This window comes from Pleurodeles waltl, chromosome 7 (genome assembly GCF_031143425.1).
Source record: "Pleurodeles waltl isolate 20211129_DDA chromosome 7, aPleWal1.hap1.20221129, whole genome shotgun sequence".
In the NCBI taxonomy this organism is placed as follows: Eukaryota; Metazoa; Chordata; class Amphibia; order Caudata; family Salamandridae; genus Pleurodeles; species Pleurodeles waltl.
In genome coordinates this window covers 412,978,873-413,006,154 of record NC_090446.1, presented here as the reverse complement: position 1 = coordinate 413,006,154, position 27,282 = coordinate 412,978,873, and the positions used below count along the sequence as shown (strand labels likewise).

Genomic DNA, 27,282 nt, shown 5'->3' with positions numbered 1-27,282 from the left:
ACCAGAGATTCAACAAGCAGTTCTCAATATGCCTTTTAATGAAAAAGAACTGTTCGGTCCAGAAGTGGACACAGCGATTGAGAAACTCAAAAAAGATACAGACACTGCCAAAGCCATGGGCGCACTCTACTCCCCGCAGAGCAGAGGGAATTACAGCACATTCCGTAAAACGCCCTTTCGAGGGGGGTTTCGGGGTCAAAGCACACAAGCCAGCACCTCACAAGCAACACCGTCCACTTACCAGGGACAGTATAGAGGAGGTTTTTGGGGACAATATAGAGGAGGGCAATTCCCTAGAAATAGAGGGAGATTTCAAAGCCCCAAAACCCCTACTACTAAACAATGACTCACATGTCACTCACCCCCTCCACACAACACCAGTGGGGGGAAGAATAGGTCATCATTACAAAGCATGGGAGGAAATCACTACAGACACTTGGGTTCTAGCAATTATCCAACATGGTTATTGCATAGAATTTCTACAATTCCCTCCAAACATACCACCAAAAGCACAAAATTTAACAACACACCATTCCAATCTCCTGGAGATAGAAGTGCAGGCACTATTGCAAAAGAATGCAATCGAATTAGTGCCAAACACACAAATAAACACAGGAGTTTACTCACTGTACTTTCTGATACCAAAGAAGGACAAAACGCTGAGACCAATCCTAGACCTCAGAGTAGTGAACACTTTCATCAAATCAGACCACTTCCACATGGTCACACTACAAGAAGTATTGCCATTGCTAAAACTGCACGACTACATGGCAACTTTAGACCTCAAGGATGCTTATTTCCTATACCAATACACCCATCGCACAGGAAATACCTAAGGTTTGTATTCAAAGGAATACATTACCAATTCAAGGTACTGCCTTTCGGATTAACAACCGCACCAAGAGTCTTTACCAAATGTCTAGCAGTGGTCGCAGCACACATAAGAAGGCAGCAAATACATGTGTTCCCATATCTAGACGACTGGCTAATCAAAGCCCATTCGTTAATAGAGTGCTCAAATCACACAAATCATATCATACAAACCCTCTTCAAACTAGGGTTCACCGTCAATTTCACAAAATCCAAAATTCTGCCACGCAAGGTACAACAATACCTGGGAGCCATAATAGACACATCAAAAGGAGTAGCCACTCCGAGTCCACAAAGAATTCAAAATTTCAACACCATCATACAACGCATGTATCCAACACAAAAGATACAGGCAAAGATGGTATTACAACTCCTAGGCATGATGTCATCATGCATAGCCATTGTCCCAAACGCAAGACTGCACATGAGGCCCTTACAACAATGCCTAGCATCACAGTGGTCTCAAGCACAGGGTCACCTTCTAGATCTGGTGTTAATAGACCGCCAAACTTACCTCTCGCTTCTGTGGTGGAACAACATAAATTTAAACAAGGGGCGGCCTTTCCAAGACCCAGTGCCACAATACGTAATAACAACAGATGCTTCCATGACAGGGTGGGGAGCACACCTCAATCAACACAGCATACAAGGACAATGGAACGTACATCAAACAAAACTGCATATCAATCACCTAGAACTTCTAGCAGTTTTTCAAGCACTAAAAGCTTTCCAACCAATAATAGTTCACAAATACATTCTCGTCAAAACAGACAACATGACAACAATGTATTATCTAAACAAGCAGGGAGGGACGCACTCCACGCAGTTAAGCCTGCTAGCACAAAAAATTTGGCATTGGGCAATTCACAACCAAATTCGCCTAATTGCACAGTTTATACCAGGGATACAAAATCAACTCGCAGACAATCTCTCTCGAGATCACCAACAGGTCCACGAATGGGAAATTCACCCCCAAATACTGAACACTTATTTCAAACTCTGGGGAACACCTCAGATAGACTTGTTTGCGACAAGGGAGAACGCAAAATGCCAAAACTTCGCATCCAGATACCCACACAAACAATCCCAAGGCAATGCCCTATGGATGAACTGGTCAGGGATATTTGCTTACGCTTTTCCTCCTCTCCCTCTCCTTCCTTACCTGGTAAACAAACTCAGTCAAAGCAAACTCAAACTCATATTGATAGCACCAACTTGGGCAAGGCAACCCTGGTACACAACGCTGCTAGACCTATCAGTGGTACCCTGCATCAAATTGCCCAACAGGCCAGATCTGTTGACACAGCACAACCAAAAGATCAGACACCCAGATCCAGCATCGCTGAATCTAGCAATCTGGCTCCTGAAATCCTAGAATTCGGGCACTTACAACTTACCCAAGAATGTATGGAAGTCATAAAACAAGCAAGAAGGCCATCCACCAGGCACTGCTATGCAAGTAAATGGAAGAGGTTTGTTTGCTACTGCCATATTAATCAAATACAACCATTACACACAACTCCAGAACATGTAGTGGGTTACTTGCTTCACTTACAAAAATCTAACCTAGCTTTCTCTTCCATTAAGATTCACCTTGCAGCAATATCTGCATACCTGCAGACTACCTATTCAACTTCCCTATATAAAATACCAGTCATTAAAGCATTCATGGAGGGCCTTAGGAGAATTATACCACCAAGAACACTACCTGTTCCTTCATGGAACCTAAATGTTGTCCTAACTAGACTTATGGGTCCACCTTTTGAACCCATGCACTCCTGCGACATACAGTTCCTAACCTGGAAGGTGGCATTTCTCATCGCCATTACTTCCCTGAGAAGAGTAAGCGAGATTCAGGCGTTTACTATACAGGAACCTTTTATACAACTACACAAAAATAAAGTCGTCCTAAGGACCAATCCTAAATTTTTGCCAAAGGTTATTTCACCGTTCCATCTAAATCAAACAGTGGAACTTCCAGTGTTCTTTCCACAGCCAGATACCGTAGCTGAAAGGGCACTACATACATTAGATGTCAAAAGAGCATTAATGTATTACATTGACAGAACAAAGAACATCAGAAAGACTAAACAACTCTTTATTGCATTTCAAAAACCTCATGCAGGAAACCCAATTTCAAAACAAGGTATAGCCAGATGGATAGTTAAATGCATCCAAATCTGCTACCTTAAAGCTAAACGACAGCTGCCCATTACACCAAGGGCACACTCAACCAGAAAGAAAGGTGCTACCATGGCCTTTCTAGGAAACATCCCAATGCAAGAAATATGTAAGGCAGCCACATGGTCTACGCCTCACACATTCAACAACTTGTAACACTCCGGCCCAACACCAGATGGCGAGCTATTGCAGAACATGCGAATCTACTGCGACTGATGCCACGAACAGATGTACACTGGGTAAGTGACATTTTCAATATCACTTAGACACATTATGTACATACATACTTACTCCATTGCATGGGCACCTTTACTATATACACAACTCCTACCTCACCCTCTGCGGGGAAAAACAATCTAAGATGGAGTCGACACCCATGCGCAATGGAGCCGAAAGGAGAGGAGTCCCTCGGTCTCGTGACTCGAAAAGACGTCTTTGAAGAAAAACAACTTGTAACACTCCGAGCCCAACACTAGATGGCAGGATAATGCACAGCATGTGAATCTGCAGCGTCTCATGCCACGAACAGATATACACTGGGTAAGTGACATTTTATATATATATGTTCGATGGCATATGTAGCTGCAGATACACATGCTTTGCACATCCCGCCATCTATTGCTGGGCTCGGAGTGTTACAAGTTGTTTTTCTTCGTAGAAGTCTTTTTGAGTCACGAGATCGAGGGACTCCTCCCCTTTCGGCTCCATTGTGCATGGGCGTCGACTCCATCTTAGATTGTTTTCTTTCCGCCATCGGGTTCGGACGTGTTCCTTTTCGCTCTGTGTTTCGGTTCGGAAAGATAGTTAGAATCTCGGAAAATTTGACGGTATTGTTTGCGTTCGGTATCGGGTTAGTTACAGCAGATTGACACCGATTTTTGAAGAGCTCCGGTGGCCCTTCAGGTTTTTTTGTTCCCCGTCGGGGCCTGGTCGGCCCGACCACGTGTCTCTTCAAGGCTAATGGAACGGACCCCATTCCGCTTCTGCCCCAAATGTCACAACAAGTATCCTTATACAGATCAGGACCTGGTCTGTAACTTGTGTTTGTCTCCAGAACACAAAGAAGATACTTGTGGAGCCTGTCGAGCGTTTCCGTCGAGGAAGACATTGAGAGACCGAAGAGAGAGAAGACTGCAGATGGCATCAGCGCCGACAGGACAAAGACACTTGGAGGAGGAAGAAGAAACCTTCTCCATCGAGGAGTCGGACTCGGACGAGGTCGATCCCGAACAGACGCCTAAAACTGTGAGTAAGGCGTCGACACACAAAACTCACGAGAAGACCGCAAAAGCCCAGGGGATGCCACCGCCAGCAGGCCATGGCTTAACCCGAAAAATAGGTGACTGATCATCGGCATCGAAAAAGGGCATGCATGTGTCGAAGAAATCCGACTCTGGTCGAGATACCGGCACACAGCAGACTCGACCCCGAGACGGGGTCCGAGCAAGTTAGGCACCGAGAGACCAGGACGCCGAAAATAAAAAGTGTTTTGTCGGAGCCAAAAAAGACTGCCGAAAAAGTTTCCATTCCGAAACATCCGGCCTCGGAACCGAAATCAGGTTCCTACACAGAGGAACAGGGACTGTCCTCACAAATGCAAGGACATAAGTTCGGACAAGAACTAGAGTCAATGGAGCCAGACTACACTCAGAGAATGCTCCATATCCAAAAGGACACAGGGAAGATAAGTACTCTTCCCCCAATTAGGATGAAAAGAAGACTTGCCTTTCAAGAAAAAGACAAGCAGCCACAGGCAAAGGTGGCAAGACAAATAACACCGCCACCATCTCCACCACGCTCAACGCACACATCACCGGTAGCCACTCCACCACTGATGCAGTCCCCAACTCATACTGAATGAGTCAGGATGATCCCGACGCATGGGATCTTTATGATGCGCCAGTGTCAGATAACAGCCCAGACAGTTACCCAGCGAGACCGTCGCCACCTGAGGACAGTACAGCATACACACAGGTGGTGTCAAGAGCAGCAGCATTTCATAATGTCACCCTGCATGCAGAACCTATTGAGGATGACTTTTTGTTTAACACACTATCCTCCACTCATAGCCAATACCAAAGCCTCCCTATGCTACCTGGAATGCTAAAACACTCCAAACAGGTGTTTCAGGAGCCTGTTAAGGGCAGGGCCATAACTCCAAGTGTGGAGAAAAAATACAAGCCACCGCCAACAGACCCGGTTTATATCATGCAGCAGTTAACACCAGACTCTGTGGTAGTAGGGGCAGCTTGCAAGAGAGCAAACTCTCACACTTCGGGAGACGCACCACCTCCAGACAAGGAGAGTCGCAAGTTTGACGCTGTGGGGAAAAGGGTTGCAGCACAAGCGGCCAACCAATGGCGCATTGCCAACTCACAGGGACTGCTGGAAAGATATGATAGGGCTCATTGGGACGAAATGCAACATTTCATTGAACACTTACCCAAAGAGTTCAAGAAAAGGGCACAACAGGTGGTGGAGGAAGGACAGAGTATCTCGAACAATCAGATACGTTCGGCAATGGATGCTGCAGATACAGCTGCTAGGACAGTAAATACAGCAGTAACCATAAGGAGACACGCATGGCTGTGTACGTCAGGATTCAAGACGGAAATACAACAAGCCGTGCTGAATATGCCTTTTAATGGACAGCAGTTGTTTGGGCCGGAGGTGGACACTGCTATCGAAAAACTGAAAAAGGACACTGATACGGCCAAAGCCATGGGCGCACTCTACTCCCCACAGAGCAGAGGCACATTTAGCAAAACGCAGTTTAGAGTGGGGTTTCGAGGACAAACTACAGAACCCACAACCTCACAAACAAGGCTCACTTATCAGAGCCAATATCAGCGGGAAGTTTTCGGGGACAATATAGAGGGGGACAATTCCAAAAGAATAGAGGGAAGTTCCAAAGTCCCAAAACTCCTCAAAACAAGCAGCGACTTCCACGTCACAAATCCCCAACACATAACACATAAGACTAACCAAGTTTTACAAACATTGGGAGGAAATAACAACAGACACTTGGGTCCTAGCAATTATCCAGCATGGTTATTGCATAGAATTTCTCAAATTCCCTCCAAACGTCCCACCGAAAACACACAATATGTCAAAACAACACATGGGCCTTCTAGGACTAGAGGTCCAAGCGTTGCTACAAAAAGAAGCAAAAGAATTAGTACCAATTCATCAGAAAGGAACAGGAGTTTACTCTCTGTACTTTCTCATACCCAAAAAGGACAAAACTCTAAGACCTATATTAGATCTCAGAACATTAAATACCTACATCAAATCAGATCACTTTCACATGGTGACATTACAGGATGTAATCCCACTGCTCAAACAAGACTACATGACAACACTAGACCTAGAGGATGCATATTTCCATATACCGATACATCCTTCACACAGAAAGTACTTAAGGTTTGTATTCCAAGGGGTACATTACCAATTCAAGGTGTTGCCATTCGGAATAACAACTGCGCCAAGAGTTTTTACAAAATGCCTGGCAGTAGTGGCCGCACATATCAGAAGGCAACAAATACATGTGTTCCCGTACCTAGACGATTGGTTAATCAAAACCAACACGCTAGAACGGTGTTCACAACACACAAAGTACGTCATAGAAACCCTCCACAAACTAGTTTTCTCAATCAACTACACAAAGTCACACCTTCAGCCGTGTCAAACACAGTAATACTTAGTGGTGACAATCAACACAGCAAAAGGGATTGCCACTCCAAGTCCACAAACGGTACAGGCATTTCACAATGTAATACAGGCCATGTATCCAAGACAAAAGATACAAGTCAAAATGGTGATGAAACTCCTAGGTATGATGTCCTCATGCATAGCCGTTGTCCCAAACGCAAGGTTGCACATGCGACCCTTACAACAGTGCCTAGCATCACAATGGTCACAGGCACAGGGTCAACTTCTAGATCTAGTGTTGATAGACCGCCAAACATACACCTCGCTTCAATGGTGGAACAATATAAATTTAAACCAAGGGCGGCCTTTCCAAGACCCAGAGCCTCAATACGTAATAACGACAGATGCCTCCATGATAGGGTGGGGAGCACACCTCAATCAACACAGCATCCAGGGACAATGGGACACTCAGCAAAGACAGTTTCACATAAATCACTTAGAACTACTGGCAGTATTTCTAGCATTAAAGGCATTTCAACCCATAATAAGCCACAAACACATTTTTGTCAAAACAGACAACATGACAACGATGTATTACCTAAACAAACAGGGAGGAACACACTCAACACAGTTGTGTCTCCTGGCACAGAGAATATGGCATTGGGCGATTCACAACCACATTCGCCTAATAGCACAGTTTATTCCAGGGATTAAGAATCAGTTAGCAGACAATCTCTCTCGGGATCACCAACAAATCCACGAATGGGAGATTCACCTCCAAATACTAAACACTTACTTCCAAAGTTGGGGAACACCACAAATAGACCTATTTGCAACAAAAGAAAACGCAAAATGCCGAAACTTTGCTTCCAGGTATCCACAAGATCAGTCTCAGGGCAATGCGTTATGGATGAGTTGGTCAGGGATATTTGCATACGCTTTTTCCCCTCTCCCACTCCTTCCATATCTTGTAAACAAATTGAGTCAAAACAAACTCAAACTCATACTAATAGCACCAACTTGGGCAAGACAACCTTGGTACACAACACTACTAGACCTCTCAGTAGTGCCTCATGTCAAACTACCAAACAGACCAGATCTGTTAACTCAACACAAACAACAGATCAGACACCCAAATCCAGCATCGCTGAATCTAGCAATTTGGCTCCTGAAGTCTTAGAATTCGGACACTTAGACCTTACACAGGTGGAAGTCATAAAACAAGCTAGGAAACCAACCACTAGACATTGCTATGCAAATAAGTGGAAAAGATTTGTTTATTATTGCCATAATAATCAAATTCAACCCTTAAAACTATCTGCCAAAGACATCGTAAGCTACTTACTACATTTGCAAAAGTCAAAGCTAGCTTTTTCATCCATTAAGATACATCTTGCCGCAATTTCAGCTTATCTGCAAATTACGCACTCAACTTCACTATTTAGGATACCAGCCATAAAAGCATTTATGGAAGGCCTAAAAAGAATTATACCACCAAGAACACCACCAGTTCCTTCGTGGAACCTCAACATTGTCTTAACACGACTCATGGGTCCACCTTTTGAACCCATGCACTCATGTGAAATGCAATACTTAACATGGAAAGTTGCATTTCTAATTGCCATCACATCTCTAAGAAGAGTAAGTGAGATACAAGCATTTACCATACAAGAACCGTTTATTCAGATACACAAGCATAAAGTAGTTTTACGAACAAATCCTAAATTCTTACCGAAAGTCATATCACAGTTACACTTGAATCAAACAGTAGAACTACCAGTGTTCTTCCCAGAGCCAGATTCTGTAGCTGAAAGAGCACTACATACATTAGACATCAAAAGAGTGTTAATGTACTACATTGACAGAACAAAACAAATTCGGAAAACAAAACAATTATTTGTTACGTTCCAAAAACCTCATGCAGGAAATCCAGTTTCCAAACAAGGCATTGCTAGATGGATAGTTAAATGCATTCCAACCTGTTATCTCAAAGCAAAAAGACAACTGCCTATTACACCAAAGGCACACTCCACTAGAAAGAAAGGTGCTACTATGGCCTTTCTAGGAAACATTCCAATGACTGAAATATGTAAGGCAGCCACATGGTCTACGCCTCATACGTTTACCGAGCACTACTGCGTGGATGTGTTAACAGCACAACAAGCCACAGTAGGCCAAGCAGTACTACGAACTTTGTTTCAAACAACTTCAACTCCTACAGGCTGAACCACCGCTTTTGGGGAGATAACTGCTTACTAGTCTATGCAAAGCATGTGTATCTGCAGCTACACATGCCATCGAACGGAAAATGTCACTTACCCAGTGTACATCAGTTCGTGGCATGAGACGCTGCAGATTCACATGCGCCCACCCGCCTCCCCGGGAGCCTGTAGCCGTTTTGAAGTTGATCTTGACCATTTGTAAATTTGTAAATATATCACCTTAAACTACATTATGTTCATACATATTTACTCCATTGCATGGGCACTATTACTATAATACACAACTCCTACCTCACCCTCTGCGGGGAAAACAATCTAAGATGGAGTCGACGCCCATGCGCAATGGAGCCGAAAGGGGAGGAGTCCCTCGATCTCGTGACTCGAAAAGACTTCTTCGAAGAAAAACAACTTGTAACACTCGGAGCCCAACACTAGATGGCGGGATGTGCAAAGCATGTGAATCTGCAGCGTCTCATGCCACGAACAGATGTACGCTGGGTAAGTGACATTTTCCATAAATATATATATATATATATATATATATCACAGTGAGCTACGTAGTGGGATCCCAGACTAGAACTCCCTTGAGCCGAAGCTAACAATGGGCCTGCTAGTACTTAAAGGCATCTCCTCTCATATTAGTCCCTCATACTTACTGAACCTGGCCCCCTTCAATTGCTTCATACTAGCAGGGTCACTGATTTTGGTGAGTCTGATGATGATGAGTGGTGCAAAGTAAAGATGGCCCTGTGCCTCCTGGTTATATCTGCCAGTCTTAGGCTTACACAGTTTAATTACTTGAACCATATATATTATAGTCCTGCGAGACTGTGGTTAATGCAGAGTTCTGTGTCTGTGTTCACATATCAGCATACTGGAACTCTGTATACACCATAAGTACACACCACCATTACACTTCTCCAGATTTACATAAAACTGGCACCCAAGGTGGCTCTCCTTGTGATTGAGGGATGGGGCCCCACCAGGCACATATGCCTTTTATCCTCCATAGGCTCCTTAGTTGCAAAAAGAGACATCAGCAGGTATTGGAGATCCCCCACATCCCTTCCTGTGTCGTTTTGGTCCCAGGACATAGATCTTTACTGTAAACCTGAAAAATAAATATGCAAATGGAGGGGTTGTGTGAGTAAACACTACAAGATAAGGGGTCCATGGCTCACTTTAATGGCACACAAAGACACTTGAACGGAATTATGCTAAATCGCTTCATTTGGGGTGGGGGTTATGTAGAGAAATGCCTCCATTGGCATGAATACCCACTAACTATGCCTTTTGTCAATGCCAGTTACGATTGAAAGTGTGCTGGGACCCTGCTAACCAGGCCCCAGCACCATTGTTCTTTCCCTAAACTGTACCTTTGTTCCCACAATTGGAACAGCCCTGGCACACGAGAAGTCCATTGTAACTGGTACCAAGGGCCATGTGGCCAGGGAAGATCTCTAAGGGCTGCAGCATGTATTATGCCACCCTGGAGACCCCTCACTCAGCACATGCACACTGCCTCACAGCTTGTGTGTGCTGGTGGGGAGAAAATGACTAAGTCAACAGGGCACTCCCCTCAGGGTGCCATAGCCTTAACCCACTGCCTGTGGCATAGGTAAGTCACCACTCTAGCAGGCCTTACAGCCCTAAGGCAGAGTGCACTATACCACAGGTGAGGGCATAGTTGCATGAGCACTATGCCCCTACAGTGTCTAAGCCAAACCTTAGACATTGTAAGTGCAGGGTAGCCATAAAGCGTATATCGGCTGGGAGTCTGTCAAATACGAGCTCCACAGTTCCATAATAGCTGCACTGAAATCTGGGAAGTTTGGTATCAAACTTCTCAGCACAATAAATACACACTGATGCCAGTGTGGGATTTATTGCGAAATCCACACAGAGGGCATCTTAGAGATGCCCCCTGCGTGCCAGTCCGACTCCTAGTGTTAGGCTGACGAGTTTCTGGCCACATGGGGTGAGTGCCTTTGTCACTCTGTGGCCAGGAACAAAGCCTGCACTGGGTGGAGGTGCTTCTCACCCTTCCTGCAGGAACTGTAACATCTGGTGATGAGCCTTAAAGGCTCATGCCTGTTGTTACAGCGCCCCAAGGTATCCCAGCTAGTAGAGATGCCCGCCCCTCTGGACACAGCCCCCACTTTTGGAGGCAAGTCTGGAGGAGATAATGAGGTAAACAAGGAGGAGTCACCTACCAGTCAGGACAGCCCCTGAGGTGCCCTGAGCTGAAGTGACCCCTGCCTTTAAAAATCCTCCATCTTGATTTTGGAGGATTCCCCCAATAGGAATACGGATGTGCCCCCCCCTCCCCTCAGGGAGGAGGCACAAAGAGGGTGTAGCCACCCTCCAGGGCAGTAGTCATTGGCTACTGCCTCCCTGAGCTAAACACACCCCTAAGTGCAGTATTTAGGGGCGATCCTGAACCCAGGAAATCAGATTTCTGCAACCTACAACAAGAAGGACTACTGACCTGTAAGCCTCGCAGAGACGAGTGAGACGACAACTGACTTGGCCCCAGCCCTACCGGCCTGTCTCCAGACTCAAAGAACCTGCACAGCGACGCATCCAGTGGGACCAGCAACCTCTTCGGACTCAGAGGACTGTCCTGCACCCAAAGGACCAGGACCCTCCCAACAACAGCGCCACTGTTCAGAAACAGCAACAAAGAAACAACTTTAAAGATACTCTCACTTCCTGACAGAAGCATGAGTCTTCACACTCTGCACCCGACTCCCCTGGCTTGAGTCCAGAACAACCAACACCGCAGAGAGGACTCCCAGGTGACTCAACAACGTGGACACCCTGAGCTGACCTCCCTGCACCCCCACAGCGATGCCTGCTCAGAGGATGCAGAGGCTTCCCCTGACTGTGACTGCCTGGTAACAGAGGAACCTGATGCCTGGACCTAGCACTGCACCCAGCCACCCTTGTGCCACTGAGGGTGTGTTTTGTGTGCTTGTGTGCCCCCTGGCCCCCCAACCCCAGTGCTCTACAAAACCCCTCCTGGTCTTCTCCCCGAGGACACAGGTACTTATCAGCTGGCAGACTGGAACCGGAGTACCACTATTCTCCATAGGCGCCTATGTGTTTTCGGCCTTCCTTTGATATCTGCACCTGACCGGCCCTGTGTTGCTGGTGTTGTGGCTTTGGGGTTGCCTTGAACCCCCAATGGTGGGCTGCCTATGCCCAGGAGACTGACTGTATAAGTGCTTTACTTACCTGAGAAACTAACCAAAACTTACCTCCCCCTGGAACTGTTGATTTTTGCAGTGTCCACTTATAAAATAGCTATTTGCCATTTAACCAAAACTGTGTGTACTACTGTTTTAAATCCAAGTTCTCTACTTACCTGTGTCAAGTGCCGTGCATTTTATCTACTTACCTCAAATTTGAATCTTGTGGTTCTAAAAAATAAATTAAGAAAATATATGTTCGGTGGCATGTGTAGCTGCAGACACACATGTTGTGCATAGTCCGCCGTCTGGTGTTGGGTCGGAGTGTTACAAGTTGTTTTTCTTCGAAGAAGTCTTTTCGAGTCACGAGACCGAGGGACTCCTCCTCCTTTGTTCCATTGCGCATGGGCGTCGACTCCATGTTAGATTGTTTTTTTTCCGCCATCGGGTTCGGACGTGTTCCTTTTCGCTCCGGGTTTCGGGACGGAAAGATAGTCAAAACTTCGGAAAACTACGTCGGTATTGTTTCGTTCGGTATCGGGTTAGAATAGAATCGACACTGAATCGTGAAGAGCTCCGGTAGCCCTTCGGGGTAATTTCGATCCCCCGTCGGGGCCTCGTCGGCCCGACCGCGTGTAACATCGACACTGATGGAACGGACCCCGTTCCTATTCTGTCCTAAATGCCACAATAAATATCCATATACAGACCAACATTTGGTCTGTAACTTGTGCCTGTCGCCCGAGCACAGGGAAGAGACGTGTGAGGCCTGTCGTGCGTTTCGATCCCGAAAAACGCTCCGTGACCGGCGAGCCAGAAGATTGCAGATGGCGGCCACGCCGACAGGACAACGAGGGTTCGAGGAACAAGGAGAAGAAGAGGAAGCCTTCTCCATTCATGAATCGGACTCGGAAGAATTCGACGTCGAAGAAACCGTGAGTAAGACGTCGAAGCAAGCACCACACAAGAAAACAGACAAGGCCCAGGGGACGCCACTGCCAACAGGCCATGGCTCAACCCATAAACTAGTTGACCGTCCATCGGCACCGAAAAAGGCCGAACCGGTGCCAAGATCGTCCGACTCGGGTCGAGACACAGGCACGCAGCAATCTTGGGACCGAGACAGTGCTGCCGAAAAAGATCGACGCCGAGACAGCGGAACCGAAGCTGCTCGACGCAGAGACAGCGGCACCGAGGATGATCGACGCCGAGAAGGCTCGACTCTGAAAAAGAGGAAATTCTCCTCGGAGCCGAAAACAAGCAAAGACACAGTTTCGGTGCCAAAACGACTGGCAACCGAACCGACTGCCAGCTCGTATTCAGAGGAACAATCACTGTCCTCTCAAATGCGCAAACACAGGTTTGAGGAAGAGTTGCAGACCACTGACGTGGACCACACACAAAAGCGGATCTTCATACAAAGTGGGACAGGGAAAATCAGCACCCTTCCCCCAATCAGGAGAAAAAGGAGACTCGAGTTCCAAACACAGGAACAAACACCACAAACAAAAGTGGTTAAAAAGGTAACCCCGCCACCCTCTCCTCCACCTGTAACTCATATATCACCGGCACAGACTCCGTCACATTCACCGGCTCATACCACCACGAGCCAAGATGACCAAGACGCTTGGGACCTATACGACGCCCCAGTATCAGACAATAGTCCGGAGTCGTACCCTACCAAGCCCTCACCACCTGAGGACAGCACAGCGTATGCACAGGTGGTAGCCAGGGCAGCAGATTTCCATAATGTGTCGTTACACGCAGAACCGGTCGAGGATGACTTCCTTTTCAACACCCTCTCTTCCACCCATAGCACCTACCAAAGCCTGCCTATGCTTCCAGGAATGCTAAGGCACGCAAAGCAGATCTTCAAAGAACCTGTCAAGAGTAGAGCGATAACTGCAAGGGTGGAGAAAAAATATAAAGCACCGCCCACGGACCCTACTTTTATCACCTCACAGCTGCCACCAGATTCAGTCGTGGTAGGGGCAGCTCGCAAGAGAGCCAACTCGCACACATCAGGCGAGGCACCACCTCCGGATAAGGAGAGCCGCAAGTTCGACGCAGCTGGGAAAAGGGTCGCAGTACAAGCTGCAAACCAGTGGCGCATCGCCAACTCTCAGGCGCTCCTAGCGCGATATGATAGAGCCCATTGGGACGAGATGCAGCATCTCATCGAGCATCTACCCAAGGAATTTCAAAAACGGGCAAAACAAGTGGTTGAGGAGGGGCAAAACATCTCCAATAACCAAATACGCTCCTCTATGGACGCAGCGGACACAGCTGCAAGAACAATAAATACCGCAGTAACCATTAGAAGGCACGCATGGTTGCGCACATCTGGCTTTAAACCGGAAATACAGCAAGCGGTGCTCAATATGCCGTTCAATGAACAACAATTGTTTGGACCCGAAGTCGACACGGCAATTGAGAAATTGAAAAAGGACACTGACACAGCCAAGGCCATTGGCGCACTCTATTCCCCGCAGGGCAGAGGCACTTTCGGCACCTTCCGCAAAACAACCTTCAGAGGGGGGTTTCGGGGTCAAGCCACACAAGCCAGCACCTCACAATCAACACCGTCTACATACCAGGGACAGTACCAAAGGGGAGGCTTTCGGGGCCAGTACAGAGGAGGACAATTCCCTAGAAACCGGGGAAAATTTCAAAGTCCAAAAACCCCTCCAACCAAACAGTGACTCACAAGTCACTCAACCCCTTCACACAACACCAGTGGGGGGAAGACTAAGTCAGTTTTACAAATCTTGGGAGGAGATAACAACAGACACTTGGGTCTTAGCAATTATCCGACATGGTTATTGCATAGAATTTCTCCAACTCCCTCCAGATGTCCCACCAAAAACACAGAATATGTCCAAACAACATCTAGACCTTCTAGAACTAGAAGTTCAAGCATTACTGCAAAAGGACGCAATAGAATTGGTACCATGTACACAAAAAAACACGGGAGTTTACTCACTGTACTTTCTCATACCAAAAAAGGACAAAACACTGAGACCAATCCTAGATCTCAGAACACTAAACACCTACATCAAATCAGACCGCTTTCACATGGTCACGCTACAAGACGTGTTACCACTGCTAAAGCAACAAGACTACATGACAACCTTAGATCTAAAGGACGCGTATTTCCACATACCGATACATCCCTCGCACCGGAAATACCTAAGGTTCGTATTCAAAGGAATACATTACCAATTCAAAGTGTTGCCGTTCGGTATAACAACCGCACCAAGAGTATTTACAAAATGCCTGGCAGTAGTAGCTGCACACATCAGAAGGCAGCAAATACACGTATTCCCGTACCTAGACGATTGGCTAATCAAGACCAACTCCCTAACAAAGTGTTCACACCACACGGATTATGTCATACAAACCCTCTACAAACTCGGTTTCTCCATCAACTATACAAAATCTCACATTCTGCCGTGCAAAACACAGCAATACTTAGGAGCAACAATCAACACAACAAAGGGAATAGCCACTCCAAGTCCACAAAGGGTTCAAAATTTTCACAAGGTTATACAAGCCATGTATCCAACACAAAAGATACAGGCAAAGATGGTATTAAAACTCCTAGGAATGATGTCCTCATGCATAGCCATTGTCCCAAACGCAAGACTGCACATGAGGCCCTTACAACAGTGCCTAGCATCACAATGGTCACATGCACAGGGTCACCTTCTAGATCTGGTGTTGATAGACCGCCAAACATACATCTCGCTTCTATGGTGGAACAGTATAAATTTAAACAAGGGGCGGCCTTTCCAAGACCCAGTGCCACAATACGTGATAACAACAGATGCTTCCATGACAGGGTGGGGAGCACACCTCAGTCAACACACCATCCAAGGACAATGGGACGTACATCAAACAAAGCTGCATATAAATCACCTCGAATTGTTAGCAGTATTCCTAGCGTTGAAAGCATTTCAACCCATCATAACCCACAAATACATTCTTGTCAAAACAGACAACAATGTATTATCTAAACAAACAAGGGGGAACACACTCGACACAACTGTGCCTCCTGGCACAAAAGATATGGCAATGGGCAATTCACAACCACATTCGCCTAATAGCACAATTTATTCCAGGGATCCAAAATCAACTAGCAGACAATCTCTCTCGAGATCACCAACAGGTCCACGAATGGGAGATTCACCCCCTAATTCTAAACACTTACTTCAAGATTTGGGGAACACTTCAAATAGACCTATTTGCAACAAAAGAGAACGCAAAATGCCAAAACTTCGCATCCAGGTACCCACACAGGCAGTCTCAAAGCAATGCTCTATGGATGAACTGGTCAGGGATATTTGCGTACGCTTTTCCCCCTCTCCCTCTCCTTCCATATCTAGTAAACAAATTGAGTCAAAACAAACTCAAACTCATACTAGTAGCACCAACATGGGCAAGACAACCTTGGTACACAACACTACTAGACCTGTCAGTAGTACCCCATGTCAAGTTACCCAACAGGCCAGATCTGTTAACTCAACACAAACAACAGATCAGGCATCCAAACCCGGCATCGCTGAATCTAGCAATCTTGCTCCTGAGATCCTAGAATTCGGACATTTAAACCTCACCCAAGAATGTATGGAAGTCATAAAACAAGCTAGAAGACCATCCACTAGACACTGCTACGCAAGCAAATGGAAAAGATGTGTTTGCTACTGCCATAATAAGCAAGTTCAACCATTACATGCATCTCCAAAGGATGTAGTGGGATACTTACTACATTTACAGAAATCAAATCTAGCCTTCTCTTCCATAAAAATACACCTCGCAGCAATATCTGCATACCTGCAGATTACCCATTCAACTTCACTATTTAGGATACCTGTCATTAAAGCGTTTATGGAAGGCCTAAAAAGAATTATACCACCAAGAACACCACCTGTTCCTTCATGGAACCTCAACATCGTCTTAACAAGACTCATGGGCCCACCTTTTGAACCCATGCACTCTTGCGAAATGCAATTCTTAACGTGGAAGGTTGCATTTCTCATTGCCATCACATCTCTAAGAAGAGTAAGTGAAATTCAGGCGTTTACTATTCAAGAACCTTTTATTCAAATACACATAAATAAGGTAGTCCTAAGAACCAATCCTAAATTTTTACCAAAAGTTATTTCACCGTTCCACTTAAATCAAACGGTAGAACTACCAGTGTTCTTCCCACAGCCAGACTCAGTAGCTGAAAGGGCACTACATACATTAGACATCAGAATAGCATTAATGTACTACATTGACAGAACAAAAGAAATTAGGAAAATAAAACAACTGTTTATTGCATTTCAAAAACCTCATACAGGAAACCCAATATCAAAACAAGGTATAGCCAGATGGATAGTTAAGTGCATCCAAACCTGCTACCTCAAAGCAAAGAGAGAGCTGCCCATTACACCAAGGGCACATTCAACCAGAAAGAAAGGCGCTACCATGGCATTCCTAGGAAACATTCCAATGAACGAGATATGTAAGGCAGCCACATGGTCTACGCCTCACACATTTACTAAGCACTACTGTGTAGACGTGCTATCCGCACAACAAGCCACAGTAGGTCAAGCCGTACTAAGAACTTTATTTCAGACTACTTCCACTCCTACAGGCTGAGCCACCGCTTTTGGGGAGATAACTGCTTACTAGTCTATGCACAACATGTGTATCTGCAGCTACACATGCCACCGAACGGAAAATGTCACTTACCCAGTGTACATCTGTTCGTGGCATTAGTCGCTGCAGATTCACATGTGCCCACCCGCCTCCCCGGGAGCCTGTAGCCGTTTGGAAGTTATCTTCAACATTTGTACATTTGTAAATATATTACTTAAACCTTATTTGGTACATACTTATTCAATCCATTGCATGGGCACTATTACTAACATACACAACTCCTACCTCACCCTCTGCGGGGAAAACAATCTAACATGGAGTCGACGCCCATGCGCAATGGAACAAAGGAGGAGGAGTCCCTCGGTCTCGTGACTCGAAAAGACTTCTTCGAAGAAAAACAACTTGTAACACTCCGACCCAACACCAGACGGCGGACTATGCACAACATGTGAATCTGCAGCGACTAATGCCACGAACAGATGTACACTGGGTAAGTGACATTTTCATTTTCTATATAAAATCCTATTAGCCTGGAGTTAAGTCTTTGAGTGTGTGTTCCTCATTTATTGCCTGTGTGTGTACAACAAATGCTTAACACTACTCTCTGATGAGCCTACTGCTCGACCACACTACCACAAAATAAAGCATTAGTATTATCTAATTTTGCCACTATCAACCTCTAAGGGGAACCCTTGGACTCTGTGCACACTATCTTCCACTTTGAGATAGTATATACAGAGCCAACTTCCTACAGGTTATTTCAGTGCTTTACAGCAGTATGATATGTACTTATGGTGCTGTGTTCTTGACCTGTTAAATTGCCACTTGTATGAAACCAGTAATCACCTGGCACCGCTCAATAATGTGTCTCTAAATGAAAGTGGAATGGGGCACTACATAAAACTGGAAGAAAAGATACTCCAATACCTCACGTCCAGGAGAATGGCCCTACTAAGAGAGTCATCTCACCCAGATAGTCTGTCAAACTATAAAATGAGTTAGTGAGAAAAACAGTATACTGTTCCGTCAAGCTCTTACCCTCTTAAGGCTCCGGTTTGGTAGTTCAGAAAGGTGCAGAGTAGCCATTTCAAGAAAACATTATTGTGTAAGATAATGAAGACCTGACTGGACAGATAATTTTAGTTTTGTTTTCACAGGAACATACCTACCTAGTGGATCCCTTATAATCTATGCTTCTATCAGCTCCGAGACACTTTCTGTCTTGAGTCTCCAGAATATTGACTGAGTTTCCATCCACACAGACACTGAGGAAATTGGAACCTTGTACCCAACCCCATTCTAGAGTGCATGGCCCAGCTAACATATATCATGTGTATGAAAGGGAAATGACGGCTGTCATTAGAAGTAATGGAGTATTAAACATTTGGAGATTGCTCCATCATATGGAAAAAATTGTTACTATCCTGGCACCTGTCTGTGGCATCACCCCCAAAAGATTGATTTAGATTTTTTTTTTTTTGCAACTGACACAGGCCCATTGGATATCTTAAAATTTGGACCTTTCTCACAGGTCACCTCATGATGGCTATAGTTGCTGTATATGTTTACCTAACCCAAATGTGACATATTTGGTGACTGAATATGGCCTGGTATAGACTTTCCTTAGAATAAGAAAGAACTGCAGGATATACATACTGGGAGACAAGTGGACTAGATGACCAGCTCAAATAATTATAGTAGCAGGAAATCCAGGGACAAGTCATGAGCGTGGTGCATGGGGGGAAAATATTAAGGCACAAATGAAACCTGAATTTGTTATTAAATTGCTTCCTAGAACACGTGTTGATTGCCAAACTATTTAAAATAGGAGGAACCTAGAATATGCAAAATTCTCTCTCAACTCCCTCTTCACCAAAGGTACACTAAATAAGCTTTGGTGTATCTTCAAGTTTCCCGTTAGGAACTAAGAGACGGGGAGGGAGGGAATTTGTGGAGACTCCTGGGGGCACAACTAGGATAAAGAAAAGCTCAATTAATGATTCCTGCCATTTATGAGGATGGCCTTTTGAAAACTCATCAGCAAGACATTTCTGAGGCCTAGGCAACATAATGAGAAAAACTTCACTAATTTGAGTTGGAGAACTCCACTCGTAAACTTCATATCTTCATAGACCATGTCACGTGTAATGGATGAAAATAAATGTCTGGTCAGTAGTTAAATATATATACATATCTCAAAAACCTTTCTGGACCTCTGCTATATCAAAACCCCCAGAATAAAAATACCATCCCGTTAAATTCTACAAATAGGTTTAGTGACAATTGGCTCAAATACTATACAAGGCCTTAGGAGAAGGTAGGTACTCTGTTTTCCCAGTCAAATAGGGTGATGATCACCATTTGCTTGAACCTGGTAAAGTCCCTCTCCATTAACTACATCGGAAATAAGATCTGTACATAATTGTATTTATTTGTAAATGTGCACTATTGCCAGAAGAGTCATTGCTGTAGGACAGACTGAAGTGCCCACAAGGACAAAAAAACTAGGACAGACTGAAGTGCCAAAGAGTCAGAGTACAATATAGGTCAAAAGGATTGATGTACTGCACCCTGTTCCCAAACCAGGATGTGCAAATTGCTCACTGACTGCTTTATTAACAGGGTTGCAATTGGTGATGAGTCCTTTATACAAAGAGGTCACATCGTAAATTGTCAATTTGAAGAGGGTTACAAACCCACCTGCCTCTAATGAATTATAATTAGGCACACCGCTATTTGGGTCCGCCTGCAATTGGCTAGTAGCGGAAAAATGGATGCCGGCTAGGGACAGTAGACCTTCACCTCTGCCTACGCGTTTTCAAATGGATTTTTTTTTTTTAAGCAACCCTTCTCTTTCAAAGAGAAGACATTGGAAAAAGCAGGATGCATGGTTCCCTAAACAGCTATCTGCCTAACCGTCCTCCATTCCCTCTTTAATGTCACCATATGAGATTCACAAAGTGAAAGCTGCGCCACAAAGTAAGCTTCAACTTTGTAAATAACCCCACCCACCCCAGACACACACAACTCGTGTGTCTTTATCTCATCAGTGATTGTAGCCTCTAATAGCTGCCCCCAAACCCTTGCATCGGGTCATTATGAGTTGAAGTTAATGGGCGCCTTTTTCATTCACCCTCCTAATTGCGAAATTGGTAAGTAAGTTGAGGTGCTGTCTTGATAATATAATAAGAAGCTGTGCATGTGTATTTGCACGTTGTAAAGGTCTTACTGAGTGGTGCTTAGTGTTGCGGAGTAGTTCAGCATAATGTTAACCCAGTTAAAAAAAAAAAAAAGAATTTGTCTCGTTGCTGCATGCCGTAATATATTGCATGCACTGATTTTTATATCTTTGCCATTCATAAATACTTTGATTAGCTTTTACTATTTTATATCATGACTAAGTGAATGCCATTCTTTAAAAGGCGTGAGTTAATTTGTTCTGCTCAGTTTATTGTTCTGTCGCATGCAGAGTAATAGAAGCATTGCCGTCTGCCTAGACATATTCACTGGCTTTTTCATGCATTACTGTACTGAAAATTTGAGTGTCTAACACGTTGGAGAAAATAACGGATATAAACTTCCGTATATTTGTTTTATACCATTTGTGTGACAGCGCGGCCAGAACAGTCATTTGTTCTGTGTAGGGAGTTTAGGTAATTGTATTAATAACGTAAAATAAAATGACACGTCTACTTTTTTCTAGGCATAACGCGACCCCGATCAGACAGCGCTCCTCCTACGCCAGTTAATAGACTAAGTATGCCCCAGAACACTGCCACAAGTACAACCCCGCCACATACCCGTAGGCTTCGCACTGTAACAGTGAATAAAACCACAATGAAAGCTACCACCGTAAGTTTAAAATGTATTTTCTGAGAACTAGAATGGATTTTTTTTTTTTTTTTAAGGCAACAATGATAACTTGTTAAAATGTGTGGACAAGATATTTTGGCTCCATTGGCGTGAGTATTTTGTGACATGAAAGCATTTTAATTTGTCATTTATTTTCTGAAGTACCCCCAGCCGTTTTAGCATGGTTATAGTGCGGTTGATTATTGTGTTGGGCTTTCAGCAATTAATGTTTTATAACCCGATGCTTTGACTATGCCCGTAGTTAAAAAGATTTATCTAGAAGTATAGTGATATTTTATGACACTGCAAAAGGAGCTAATAGAGAACGGGCACTTCGGATTACGTAGGTTAAAAAATACCACTTTGGTTCCCCCTAAGTGGTGGTACTTAACTTGCTGGCCACTGTGCCTAAAGATACTGCAACAATATTTGCCTTCCATAAAGGTGGCTACACTTCCAGCTGTTGGATGGATTTTATGGTTTTGAAAAAGCTATAAAAAATGAAAACAAATGCAATTACAAGAAGCGAAATAATTTTTTATCTGCTCCTCTTATTTGAACATGTTGTCCTTATTAAGTTTCGCCTGTACCCATGGGCTTGTGCGCTGTGCTCGTGAGATCTTTTGCTGATTTAAAAAAAGAAAAGAAAAAAAAAAAAAGAAAAAATTAAAAGGTGCTTAGAAAATGCTTACTTACCTGAACTTACCAGTGGCTTGGTCCAGTGTTGCTCTAATTTACGTGCTTCTGATTGTCCAGCTTCACTTCCTGCTGTCTTCTAAATCATCATGTTGCCTCAGGACCAAGTACTCCTTTCGGTCACTTGCCATTGGACACTGGCCAATGTCCTTCCTCTGGCTACAGTGCTGAAAGTACTTCTTTTTTCTTTCTTCCCTGCTGTCTTCTTTCTTCTTCGCTGTTGTCTTCTTTCTTCTTCGCTGCTGTCTTCTTTCTTCTTTGCTGCTGTCTTCTTTTTTTGCTTCTGTCTTCTTTCTTTGCTGCCGTCTTCTTTCTTTGCTGCCGTCTTCTTTCTTCTCTGATGTCTTCTTTCTTCGCTGCTGTCGTTTGCTTTCTTCGCTGACGTTTTTTCTTTGCTGTCATCTTTCTTTGCTGTCTTCACAGTGGTGTTTCTTCGCTATCTTCTTTCTTTGCTGTCTTCTTTCTGCGCAGCATTCCATCTCCTTTCTGCGCCGCATGGCATCTTCTTTTTGCTCCGCATGCCGTCCTCTTTCTTTGCTTCCTCTGCCTATGACGCTGAGGGTAGTTCTTTTTTCTTTCTTCGCTGCCGTTCTTTCTTCTTCACCACATGCCGACCAAACTTTGATATTATGGGGCGGGCCTTTCTGTGAGAGAACTGTGCTCTTCTAACAAGGCTTGATAGACTTAAGAAGACATAGAAATGTGGATGAGCTAGGGGAGTATTGAGGGATTTGGCAGTTAGCCAATCTACTTCGGATCTACTAGTGGCATGATCAGTCCCATATATGAGATTTTGTCAAGACACTACTCGATTTCCTATGGGGCTTGCTGACATTTAAACAATATCAGTGACTCCCACTGTATAAAGTACCAAATGCCACTCTCCATAAGACGTCAACACAGACGCTGACAAAAACAAATTTCCAGTTGCTCAAAAATAGCGTTAAACATTTCTGTCACGATTCACCCTGGGCTTACCGTCGATATTGGAGCGGGATGGTGAGCGGCCCCGGTTCCTGCAAGTCCTGCTCTGGCCGAGGCAGGGGCGACCCCTTTCCGGTAGCCACGGTGCTGTTGACAATAGTAAGCCACTACAGTCCGTGCCCTCCAGAAGGAGTCCCAGAGGAAAAACCCCAAAGGGGAAAAAGCCTCCAACAGGAACTCCCTGAAACAGAAGGAGGACACAAGGATTAGAACTCAGGATCCTGGAAATCTGGAAGACAGAACAAGAACGACTGGTGTCTCAAACGAAAACCAGCCGGAGCGTGACCACCACCGCTGAAGTGTTGCAACGCAATGAGAAGCGGAAAGGGTTCCCCTTATATACCCCTAGACAGGAAGTGATAAACAGGAAGAAGTAACACCACCATCTTGGCTTGGGAAGAAGCCATAACTAAAGATAGAAAATATACCCCTGTGCAAGAGGAACAGATGCATGCAGGGAAGAAGGGAAGTGCACAGCAGAAGGAGAAGGCATGCTTTAAAACTAAGCATGTAGAATGAGGAAGGCCCTAAGGCGTGTGGCAGGTGAGTGATGCTAGGGGGAGGGGGGGGGGGGCAAGACACCCTAGAGCAATGTTAACCTTGTGCGCAGCGAGGACCGCGACCTCTGGGTCTCCGGCCCTGCCGCGCTCTAATTACAGCACTGGGGTGCGCCGCAGCTGCTTGTGGTGCAACAATTTCTGGAAAAGGAAACATTGACTGCTCTTGCTGCTGACCTGGGGTAGGGACAAAATGCACCAAAAAAAAAGTGGAGCAAAAAAGAAAACAAAAACCATGAACGGGATAGCAGTTGAGTGTAAATACCTTTGAAGGGAGAAATGATGCTCTGCCAACCTTGTGAACGTTTCTGCTAGTTAAATAAAAACACCAACTGAAGCCAATAGCAACCATTAGACAAAAATAACCAGTTCCAGTAGCAAACTAGAATGTACTATAGGAATTTATTAGATGCCCCGATAACCATATGCCACCAAATGGGTCCGTAAGAAACCTTAGCCAAATGGTTAACTGGATTAAACAGAGCAGATGATGCCACTTTCTTAAAGTCTATGCACACTAGGTGTGCTTGTAAGCACAAGCAGGGCCACGCTCTTAGCTGGTGGCACCATCCATGCATAACACACACTCGGTTTGCTGTGACTGTGTTTTCTACACTATTGCTTCTTGTTTTTTACGATGCACTGACCTGCTTATCAAAGGGTCCTTATCGGGTCGGGTTCCTTGGGAACCGTTAACTAGCTGACCTTTTTGTTTTGGGATTGTAGGAAAGTACCCTCTTTTTGGCATGGTTACCTCCACTTTTTGCCTGATGTCAGTATGTTTCAACTGTGTTCACTAGGATCCTGCTAACCAGGACCCCAGAGACTTTGCTTTCTCCCTCTAAATTTGGTTGCTGGGACTTCACACACACACCCCACATTGGGTATACTGGTGTCCCCATATAAGTCCCTAGTATATGGTACCAGGGCATTGGGGTATCAGGGGTTCCCCATGGTCTGCAGCATGTATTGTGCCACCCATGGGGCCGAACCAAAGAAGGAGTGAAGGAATCATGCCCCTGCATCCTTAGGCACCTAAGCCAACAGTTTCTGGCTTTTGGGAACTTCTGTCCTCCGGATCTGTGAAGATTCCCCAACACAGGTGGTAGTTCTGAGGGGTTCCCTGCATACTCTCTGCCTTCTGTCCAATGTGGGAGACAGTGAAGCCCTTACCTCTTCCACTAGGACAGAATCCCTGTGCACCGCAACTAAGGCTTGTTGGCTCCTGTTACGAGGGTTCTCCAGGCTCCAAATAGCCCAGCACTTTACCTCTGGAAGGACAGTCTCCTCTATGCTGCTCCATCAATGAGACTCCTCTTCAGGTGTGCTGACTGGGCCTCAATGTGACTTACTGTGCCTGCTGCCAGTGGGTTGCTTGTGGGAGCTCCGACCGCTTCTGCGGACTCTCCTGTCTTCATAGGATCAGCCCAGACTCTCCTCCAAGAGGCCAGTCCCCAGGACCTTGCTCCTCCTCCACAGCTCTTCAAAACGTCCAACAGCTCCTTTTGAATTTGCTTGTGCTTATTGCTGACCACTGACCCATCTGAAATCTGGCGACCGTTGAGGGACAGCTCGTAGGCGACTTCAGGGACTCCTCTGCAGCTCCTGGACCCCGCAGCTGGACTTCATCCATCACTGTCAATCCAGATCTTCAGCTGCACCTTCTTTTGCACGTCCTTTTCAACCGGAATCCGCCCTTGGGCTCTACTGGTCCAGTCCTGCTTCTGCATTCTCGAACCATGACGTCCCCATGTTAGTTTATGGGAAAACAGGGTAACTTACCTCTCTGACCTCGGCCGCTGGGGATCTTCTTGGTACTTAACTTTTGGGGGTCTGCTCTCTCCCTGTGGTTGTGTAACTACTCCATGTACTCTGATGGAGGACACTCATTCGCATTCCATTTTTTAAAATGTATGGTTAGGCCCCCCCCTTATGGTCCTTGGTAGTTAATGCTTTTCCTGAGTACTTACTTATGTATATCTTATGTGTCACTTCATACCTCCAAAGATCCAAAGAGGGGTATGGCAATGGTAGTCTAGTTTGGTGTGCCTATAATGAAGTACTGTTATTGTTGCCTCTGTGTAGTAATTTTCATGTGTGATAGGTTACTGTGTGATTACTGTGGTATTGAAAGTGCTTCACATGCCTTCTCAATAAGTCTTGGCTGCTAACAACAGCTATTCCTAGAGAGTCCTGGCTGTCTAGACAACGTAACACTATCTGATTGGGGTTTGCTTGGACCCAGTACAAGGTGTAACACCTTAGGTGTCGACCACACACTGGGCCAGCTTCCTATGAAGTACTCCTGTCTTCTGGGTATGCTCGGATGGGGCCACACTTCAACTTTCCCCTTGTCTGTTGGTTGCATCGGGGCTCACTGTGACTGCTCCTGAATCACACTAACTTCAACCCCTACTTCCTGTGTGTAGGATGACTGGTAACTACCTTGCACCTGGTTGCTGGGGACACTTAACGTACTTACCTCTGGTGTTTTCATCAACCCTCAGCCCCTAGCTAACTACCTCACTTACCTTGGTTGGGTTCGCTATTTTGTATTCCACTTACTTAGTTTATGGTTCCCTCACACCCCTATGGGACCCTGTTTTTTAATGCCATTTCTGTTGGTTATTTTGTGTACTTGTGTGTAGATATCTCCAAAAGGAAGATATACTAATGCTAGTCTAGTAGTAGGGCTGTAATAAAGAATCCTTTGTTTTTTAACACTTTTGTGGTTCTTTCTTGTGAATGAGTTACTGGGTGACTACTGTGGTATTGCAAGTGCTTTACATTTCTCCTGGATAAGCTTCAGCTGCTCGCCTCAGCTACCCCTAGTGAACATTTGCTCTCTGGACACCTATTCACTATCACCAAAGGTTGCCTGGACTCAGTATAGTGTGCCACACCATGGGTGTACCCATTAACTGAGCCAGCCTCCTACAGGGACCAAACTATATACTAATAAAGTGGTATAAGAATGGAGGTTTCCAACCAAGGTAACTGTGTTAGAACCCCAAGAGCTGGGGGACTAAGAAAATACCAGAGGTAAGTAACTGTAATCCCACAGGCGCCTGGGTGCGGAGTTGCCATCGAGCCAGGGTCCCATAGGCTAACACAGGACTGTCAGGTTTGTATTTTATGGATTCAGGACCCTTCCAAATGGACCTCGAGTGAACCAGTTAGCACAAAGAAGGTTGAAGAGTGCCCCCACCCACACATGGATACCCAGAAGACCGGAGAACCTACACCAGGGAGCCCAGGTGCACAGGGATGAAGTTGCATCGGAGACCCTTTTAGATGTCAGTGGAAGTCACGCGGTTCAGCTGCTGTCGCAACCCATTGACCAGGTCAGTGAAACCCAAAGGTGAAACGGGAGGAACCTGAAAAAGAAGCAGACCGTGTCTAGACCACACGAAAATGTCCAGGTAGTACACG

General features: G+C 45.2%; 1 protein-coding gene across 4 annotated transcripts in view; it reads left to right on the top strand.

The window, feature by feature from the left end:
- RALGAPB (Ral GTPase activating protein non-catalytic subunit beta) overlaps window positions 1-27,282 on the top strand; it is a 1,713,320-nt gene that overhangs the window by 342,441 nt on the left and 1,343,597 nt on the right. For all 4 annotated transcript variants that reach the window (XM_069243900.1, XM_069243898.1, XM_069243901.1 and 1 more), the window contains one exon: window positions 21,465-21,613. In XM_069243900.1, coding sequence (XP_069100001.1) covers window positions 21,465-21,613 — 149 coding nt within the window. The remainder of the gene's footprint in view (window positions 1-21,464; window positions 21,614-27,282) is intronic.